At 45.0% G+C, this 8,311-nt stretch overlaps 1 protein-coding gene across 1 annotated transcript; it reads left to right on the top strand.

Annotated features, from left to right (window-relative positions):
• Positions 1–1,284: 1,284 nt before the first annotated feature.
• On the top strand, positions 1,285–4,395 carry etaa1b (ETAA1 activator of ATR kinase b). The gene is made up of 6 exons (XM_061790692.1): positions 1,285–1,788; positions 1,910–2,032; positions 2,276–2,340; positions 2,421–2,530; positions 2,646–3,508; positions 3,933–4,395. Exons 1-6 carry the CDS (start codon positions 1,647–1,649, stop codon positions 4,043–4,045), a joined length of 1,416 nt encoding a protein of 471 aa, XP_061646676.1. The 5' UTR covers positions 1,285–1,646; the 3' UTR covers positions 4,046–4,395.
• Positions 4,396–8,311: the final 3,916 nt, after the last annotated feature.

Raw genomic sequence — 8,311 nt, 5'->3', positions numbered from 1 at the left:
TTGCGGAATAACTCACATTTTTTTTCACCAAGAACGGAAATGTTTGTTTTCGTAAGGTAAATGTTCGGAAGTATTATTAATCTACGATATGGCGTGGGCGCGAAGGATGAACTGCAATATAGCGGGGTTCCACTGTATCCTCTTTATTGTGACACCTCAGAGATGCGTTGCCACGAGTGGGCTATTTGTCAACTTCTTATCATCACAGCAAACTGGCGTCCACCCAAGACCCTCCTCTTCCTCTTCCTCTTCACAGCCTACACCTGCCCCGATCCCCCGACGACGTGGTCCCCACGTTTCCCCGTCATAAACGCCAGCAGCTGCTCGGGCAAGCAGCCACGCGTTCTTGACTTTTTTTTTTTGTTTTTTTTTTTTGCCGCAAAGCCCGCCCACCATAAAGAAATTTTGCACAATTAGCTCCCTAATTGCCTCTAAACACGCCAGACATGCAAAAGAAGCTTCTGGAAAAGGAGAAAAAGCAGCCGAGGCCTCAAAGTCAATCACTGAGGAGTCATACAGTAGCTAATGTCCATTATGGGAGAACGAGCGAGAGGAGGCGCCCCCTAAAGGCTTCAATTGGTGTGACCGCTACCCCTAATGATGTCCAATTTACAAATAACAAAAACCTATTTTTATTTATATGCCTTTTCTATATTTTTTTAAAGCTTCGATATTTTACCAAAATATATATTTTCTTTCTTTTTTTTCATTATTATTTTATTTCATTATTTTCATTATTTTCATTATGTGTCAGTGCCTATCTTTCGACGAACTATTTTTTCAAGTACTGTATTTGTTTTATAAATTCACCCATTGACTTAGTTTTACTTGTTTCTTTTAAATTGTATGACGAGTTCAAAAACATATATATATCACTTTTTTTTGGTCGAATTATATTTCATTTGTTTAATACATAAAACTAATGATCAAAATGAAAGCCTGAGGTTTTGTGAAACATTCTCTGCGTGTTGTCAACAAACATGCCTTCACTTATTTTAGTCAAACTAATTGAGTTGTGTGCTTTCCCCCCCCCCCCATTAACCATACAATAGACAAGCACTAATAATTTGCAGTATGCAAGCACCATCTAGTGCTCTAATTAGGAAATAGCTGTGAATGATGGCAAAAATGTCCGTTTGTTATGTTTCCCCCCCAAGGCTTTTATTTCAATGCCACACAATCATCTTCTCTCTATTAAAGTGCAGGAACATGATAAAATGAAGTCACTACTTTCAAGTCACTGTTCATTTGTGACACATTCAGTAGTTTGTCCAATGATTTAGTGTCTGTTTGACCACCAACATAGACGAGAGTGACTTTACAAGCCCCTGCAGTTCGGATACTATAATCATATTGGTAAAAAAATTTTAAAGAGTCCGTAAAAATAAGTTGTAAGTTGTTCTACTGCTTCGCGAAGCGTTTCGTTTGCTACAAAACCTTCCAGGCTCCCGTATGACGTCACAAACAAATATGGCAGCGCGCATGGAGTCACTCGAATGAAGGCGAAAACACCCCCCACCCCCTCAAAAAAAAAATAATAATAATAATAATACATAAATGTGTTGTCGCCGTTTGGAATGGCTTCGAATCGCTCAATAGGAGAATGTGGAGCCGAAGTGGCTTCGCTCCCAGCGGTTTAAGCCACCATGTCCGAGCCGAGGACGCTCTCAACTGCTACCGTTTCGCCGCCGCCGTCTCCGTGTGCGTCCAAAGTTTGTCACGGTAAAAGTCAGAACAACGGCGCGGCCAAGAAGGACGCCGACGTGTCGTTAGCGACCGTCAGTAAAGGTGAACTATTTGCTATGCCTTGATTCATGGTGGCCAACAGTACTTTGGACCTTGTTGTAGATACTGTATGTACATTCTACATGACATGAACTCGCATTTCATGTTGGTGTTAACCGCAAAGAGCTGCAGAGTCCCCAGCGCCGAGGCTACAGCAGATCCTTTGGACTCAACCACGGAGACTCTCCTGGCGACGTGGATCCTTCTCAAGACATCGTTTGGGATTCCAGGTCACCCACTAACCCTGGTAAATCAACCAAAAAAAAAAACCACTCACGGCAGCACCACCTTGTTTTAAAAGAGACATATTTTAAAACCGTTTCCAGGTGTTTTTAAGAACACGTCTGACATGGTTTGGTCATAATAGCCCGACGCTGTTTCTTGTCTTGCTTCAATTTTTGAGGGGACGGGCCTGTTTCGTGCAATGTTTAGTTGTGGTTTATCCCTGCTTGTTCCTGATTTATTGGGGGTTAAACTGCCTCGTTTTCAGGGCGGGAGCTGAAGAATGTCAGAACGGTGGAAATATCCGACATCGTCAACCGCATCGCGCCGAAGGTCAGCGACTCTTCTTCCGCCAAAGAAGCGTCGTGTTAAACTGGTCACGCGTAGTCACCGTTGGGTTTTGCGCCTCGCAGGACACGAAACCACGAGGGCCGCGGTCGCCTTTGTGGCAGTGGATCAGCGACAGCCCCGCGCCCGCCACGCCCAAGGTGCCCAAAGCCAGAGTGAGGAAGAAGTCCTTTCGGTGAGTCGGCAATTTGGAACCTTTCCTTTTTTGAGGCATTTTACAATGAAGGGGCTGCACTAAATCTTGAGTGTGTAAAAACATAAATAAATACAATTATGGTTGCGTTGTGCAGGCAGAGCAGCGTGGAGGACCTGATCAAACTGGCCCGGCAGTTTGACGAGAACATGCAGCAGGACAAGGAGGACTTGGACCAGCTAAACGCCGACAATGAAACAAAGAACAAAATCAACAAAACACTAAGAGAGACGTCGTCGCTGAACCAAACCGAGGCCGAGCTGCGAGCGCTTTTCGACTCGTCCACGCAGAAGGTCAGCGGCGGCCTCAGCCAGGTCTCCTCTAAATCTTCCCAGGACAAAAGCCAGACCAACAAGTCCAGTCCCGGTCCCGAGAAAGTCGAGGAGTCGAGGAGCAAGTGCGCCGACTTTGACGACGACGACTGGGAAAATGACGACATGCTCAACGATCCGTCTTTGCTGGCCCTGATGCAGAACCCCGACCGGCCCGTCCCGGATTCCGGCCCGGTCCGGAATTCTCCTCAAAGTGGCCTGCGGGACTTGTGTCCCAAAGTTAAGCGCGCCACCAGAAGCACTTTCAAGTTGGAGCCCAACCCTCACTTCCAAACGTCTGTTCAAGAAACGTCCAAGAAAAATATTTCCGACTGTAAATGGGACGACGTGGACGACGACGACGCGCTCTTCTACCAGGCGTGCGACAGCGTGGAGAGGCTCTCCCAACCCATCAAGACCGCCACCACGCCTCTGCCAATCCGCCGAACATCGCCCGGCAACAGGAAGTCACCTCGCACCTTCACGCGTTCCAATTCCTTACCGAGCGGCGCAACGTGGGTCCGCCGAGGTTGGAACGCTCCGGTGTCCAAGAGCCTCCCGGCGGGAGGCCGCGCGACGGCCGCGCTGGAACCTTCGCAGGCCGCCTTCAAGAGGAGCGTGTGCCACGCGGCGGCGAACGGCAACAAAGGTAACGTCGCGCTTTCGGTTCCACGCGGAGCGTTTGTGCGTCCTGTAATGAACGGACGCAGTGTGGGTGCTGACTCGCCAACTTCTAATACTTGACAAAAGCCAACCACTGCGGTTAAAAGTCCCCTTGTTAATATCGTTGAACTTCCATGGGTCTGCACTATTAATTTCTGAAGACCCTGGGCAGGTTAGTTTGACATGGCAACACATAGTGGCTGAAATCTGATTGGACAAAAAAATAAAAAAAAACATTTGCAGCCACGAGAAACACTATTAAATGAAGAGAATCTGTTGTCAACAAATTCATGCTAATGTCATGGAAGAAATATTAGAATTTAGGTTGTAAATGGAGGTCAGTGCTTCTGATCGTGTTTAAAAAGTGTTTTCATTCTCACTATTCTACCTTTTGGTTTCTTGTGTTTCAGTGTTTGTCTCCGGCCAGATGGCGGGGAAGTGCTCGGCGGCCGAAATCGAACGCAAGAAGCAGGAAGCTTTGGCCAGGAGGCGGCAGAGGCTGCAGAACACACAGAAACAATAACAACGAAAACAACAACACACACACACATACACACACTCCAGGCGTCATGCTGCTGCTGCTATTGAAAAGACAAACGACAAGTCGCAGGGATGACAATCGAAAACATTTTTCATATTTCCCTCATCTGTCTTTGCAGATTTATGTACCCGATGATGACTTCCAATTCTTGAACACTTTCGTACATCTTTGGCGTACTGTGGCAGTATTGGACAATAATGTGATCAATTTTATTGAGACCAAAGTAGACACTTTATTTTTGCACATTTCCATCTTTTCCGTGCGCCTTTTGAAGGGCTGTTCATACTGCACTGAGTGTAAATGACTGAGAAATAAACATTTTGTTTTGCTAAGCTGCTTTGGATTACTCCACCGAGGAGATGTTTTTAGTTTTCCTTTTGTGTGTGTGTGTGTGTGTGCGTAAGACCGAGTGGGCGCCAAGGTAATCAATGTACTGTGGGTACTGTAAGTACTCAACACTCATACCAGGACGCTCCCTTGCACTCAACGCCGTCCTGTGGAAATATACTAGTTACTTTGAAAATACGCCACTTCTCTTCTGGAAACATTCCATTTTTTCTTAGTAAAGAACATTTTGTATGACTTTTTTGCAAATATGTATGACTTTGGGAGGGGGTGGGTGACCAGAAAATTAACTTTTTGGGGGAAATGTACCATATTTCTTTTTATAATATATGACTTTTTTTTTTTTTGTCACTTTTTTTTCCAGAAATATAATTTCTTTTTAGAAATATTCCTTTTTTTTCCCCAAACTTTTTTCCTCATAAACGTTTTCTGGAAATAATCAACTTTTATTTTATTTTAACTTTTACTATGTCAACATTTTACAAAATTATCAGATATACAACTTCTTTGGAAAATGCATGTCTTTTTCAAATATGTGACCTTTTTTTTCAAACAGAAGGTTAGAAAATATGTTTTTAGGAATGTATGACCTTGTTTCTAAAATATGACTTACATTTTTTTAAAAACATTACTTTTTTTCAGAAATGACTATATATATGTATATATATATATACTACTTTTTAAAATGTATGAATAATATATTTCTAAAAATTGGAAATATAAAACCTTTTGCAAAGGTATACAACTTTTTTCAAAAATACACTTTTCATAATTTTTGAAATATATTTTTTTTTATTATTATACTCAAACCTTCCCAAATTTTTTCCAAAATATTCCAAGAACAAAAACACATTTGCACTTATCTGCAGCTTTCCAAAAATACTCTCCAAATATTTTTGCATGGCCATTGACAGTGTTTGACTTTTGCGCTGTAATCTTATTTTCTATCTTAGCATCTTTATTAAACTAACATTGCCAGCATGCTGTATTTATATGGAGAACTATGACGATCCTGTTCATGAAGACGAAAGAAAACAAGGCCGCACAGTGGTTGACTTTATCTCTGAGCTCGCTTCACATCTTGATTTGTTTTGCATGATTTCCTCGTGTCACCGATGGAGCTTGGAAAAAAAGAAAAATATTTTGCAGAAGTTGGTTCCACGCAGGTGTTGGTGCCTCCTCGCTGGCACCTGTTCTTATTCGGGCACCGTTGACAGGCCCGAGCGGACGTTCAGTTGTTGAGACATGAGGAATTATTTTAATTTGACGTATAATTTGTGCTCGGCTGCTGGCCCGAGAGCACAATGTCTGCCTTTGTGGTCCCTGCAGGCCTCCTTAGTTTACTTCCCAGGTGTGTTTGGAGTATTAAATCTTCCTCCGAGTCCTGTACCATAAATCTCAGCGCGGAGACATTTGCCGCATCATCAAAAGCCGAATGAACGCCATTATGCTTTTTTACGATGATGACTGGGGTTTATTTCAACTATGTGATGAAGCTAACAGGTGTGCAGAGGAGGCGCTGTATGTCATTGGTGACATTATCTGCCCGAGTAGTAACTAGAACTAGGAGAAGAGATTGTAGCATGTGATCATGAGAGGAGAAGGCACACAAATACGCATGCGGGGAAAGGAAGCCGACGTCACTAATCAGGTGGTAATTAGCAATGTTATCAGCTCGAGTACTGACTAGAACTAGCAGAAGAGATCGTTATGTGTGTGCGCGCGTGTGTGTTTACATAGCCTGATAGGAGTATGCGTAAAACTTTCTTTTTTGGGAGAAAGGAAGCTACTAATCACCGATATTATCTGCTCGAGCACTGACTAGAACGAGGAGAAGAGATCACAGTGTGTGTGTGTGTGCGTAGCATGAAATGAGGACGCATACACAGTTTTGGAGAAAGGTAGCTGATGTCGTTCCCCAGGAGGTCAAAGTTGGATACGATCTCTTCTCCTAGTTCTAGTCCGTACTCGAGCAGATGACATAGCATGATCTCCTGGTGGATGACACAGGCTTCCTTTCTCCACGACCATAATTGTATGCATTGTCTCATGCTATAGACACACACCATAATCTCTTCTCTTAGTTCTAGTCCGTACTCGAGCAGATAACATCATTAATGGCCTCCTGGTGAGTGACATCAGCCTTACATCCATTCTCCTCTCATGCTATGCGTATACAGCATGATCGCTTCTCCTAGTTCTAGTCGGTACTTGAGCGGATAACATCGCTAATGACCTCCTGGTGAGTTACATCAGCTTGCTTTCTCCGCAACCATATTTGTGTGCTTTCTCCCCTCATGCTATGCACACACGCTATGATCTCGTCTCCTAGTTCTAGTCAGTACTCGGGCGGATAATATCATCGGGTGACCGCCGTGCTGCAGGACGGCCCCCCTAACGACCTCCTGGTGAATGACTTCGCCTTCCTTTTTGCACAACCATGTTTGCATGCGTTCTCCTTCGTGTTATGCACACACTCTGTGATCTCTGCGATCTCGTCTCCTACTTCTAGTCGGCGCATTCCCCTCGTGTTTTGCACACACACGCGAACACACGTTTGCACAGGCGAGCGGCAGCAAGCTGTCAGCGGCGTTAAATGACCTGTGACCAGTTTCACGGTGCGTGTCATTAGGCAGCTTTAGATTTGTTTCAACAGCGCTTCACCTGAGATCTCCATTCACGGGCCCCCAGGTATGAAGCCCCCCCCCCCACACACACACACACACACCCCGTCCCCTCGCCAAATTCCCCTGCTCACACCCCCACCATCAACCACCTCCAGCCCGCCCTCCCTCCCTGTGGAAAGTAGTAAAAAACTTCTTCATGGCGCAATGTCAGGTTTATTTTGTTTTCCCTAGCAGCTAACTAGCATGTGGCTAACAAACAACGAGGGGGTGGGGGGTGGGGGGTTGCCAAAAACTTAAAACACCAAATTATTGTGTGAATGCTGAAGAGCAATCCCACTTTTACCGAATCCTCCGAATGATCTCTTCCGCCGAACTTCTAGTCAGTGCTCGAGCAGCAGCGTTTTGGAGCAGCTGGAGATTGTTTAGAGACTCGCCGTTACGAGAGGTTGGGAGTGAGGAGCAGGGGGAAAAAACATTACATTTATTTTGCTGACACAACATTGTAATTTACAAGTCGTTAATGGTCCGAATGTCTGGCGAGTAAGTCGTGTGAAGGTCAACGTCACCCGGGCGAAAGCGATAAGACAGACGTGTCAAAAAAAGCAAGGGGGGAAAAAAAAATAAAATCTTGTTATTCCAACTAAATCACAGCTTTGGAATGGGAGGGGAGTAGCGGCAAAACATTTCTTTGGGAAGGATTTATGATCCCGAGTGAACCCCGCGCAACAATTTCACGTCGCGTTCGACGGCGGGGTTTTTTCGCGAGCGACCCCGTATTGATGCGCAGGCATCGCCGTGCTTTATTAAGCGTGCTGATAAGGCGACGTCGACGAGCTCGCGCAAGGCCAACGAGCATTCCTGCAGCTTATATCTGCCAACACCTTTGCGCTACAATGGCTTTGGCCTTAAAGCCGCCCCTGCGTTCCCTGTTCAAAACACACACACACACGCACACACACACACACACTTGGCCTTTAATAGTCAGCGCGGGATGTAATGGTGTGTTGACAGCTTTAGGCTGGGGTCATTTGGTTGCGCTACAGTGACATGTCCAAGCTTCCCCGAGAGGACGAATGAGCAGCAGATGGAGACGAGCCGACTGTTAACGACGGCTGTGGCGAGACCATCTCAGAATTAGTTCCCCAAAAAGCAGATTTCTAATTGTTTTTGCGTTATTTCTCCCTGACACAAATCAACTAACCCTAACTTCTAACTTTCCAAATTCTTCAAATTATGATCAAAGTTTGACGGCAAGCTCCGCCCACATTGATGGCGC

This window comes from Phyllopteryx taeniolatus, chromosome 11, assembly GCF_024500385.1.
Source record: "Phyllopteryx taeniolatus isolate TA_2022b chromosome 11, UOR_Ptae_1.2, whole genome shotgun sequence".
NCBI classification, from domain to species: domain Eukaryota; kingdom Metazoa; phylum Chordata; class Actinopteri; order Syngnathiformes; family Syngnathidae; genus Phyllopteryx; species Phyllopteryx taeniolatus.
Note: the sequence above shows the minus strand (reverse complement) of the source record. Positions and strands in the feature narration are given on the sequence as shown.

Excerpts from the sequence above, each read along its gene's own strand:
- etaa1b (XM_061790692.1), top strand. The coding sequence starts at position 1,647 with ATGTCCGAGCCGAGGACGCTCTCAACTGCTACCGTTTCGCCGCCGCCG. Across the intron at positions 2,341-2,420 it reads TCAACCGCATCGCGCCGAAG|GACACGAAACCACGAGGGCC; the intron begins GTCAGCGACTCT and ends TGCGCCTCGCAG. Across the intron at positions 2,531-2,645 it reads GTGAGGAAGAAGTCCTTTCG|GCAGAGCAGCGTGGAGGACC; the intron begins GTGAGTCGGCAA and ends TGCGTTGTGCAG.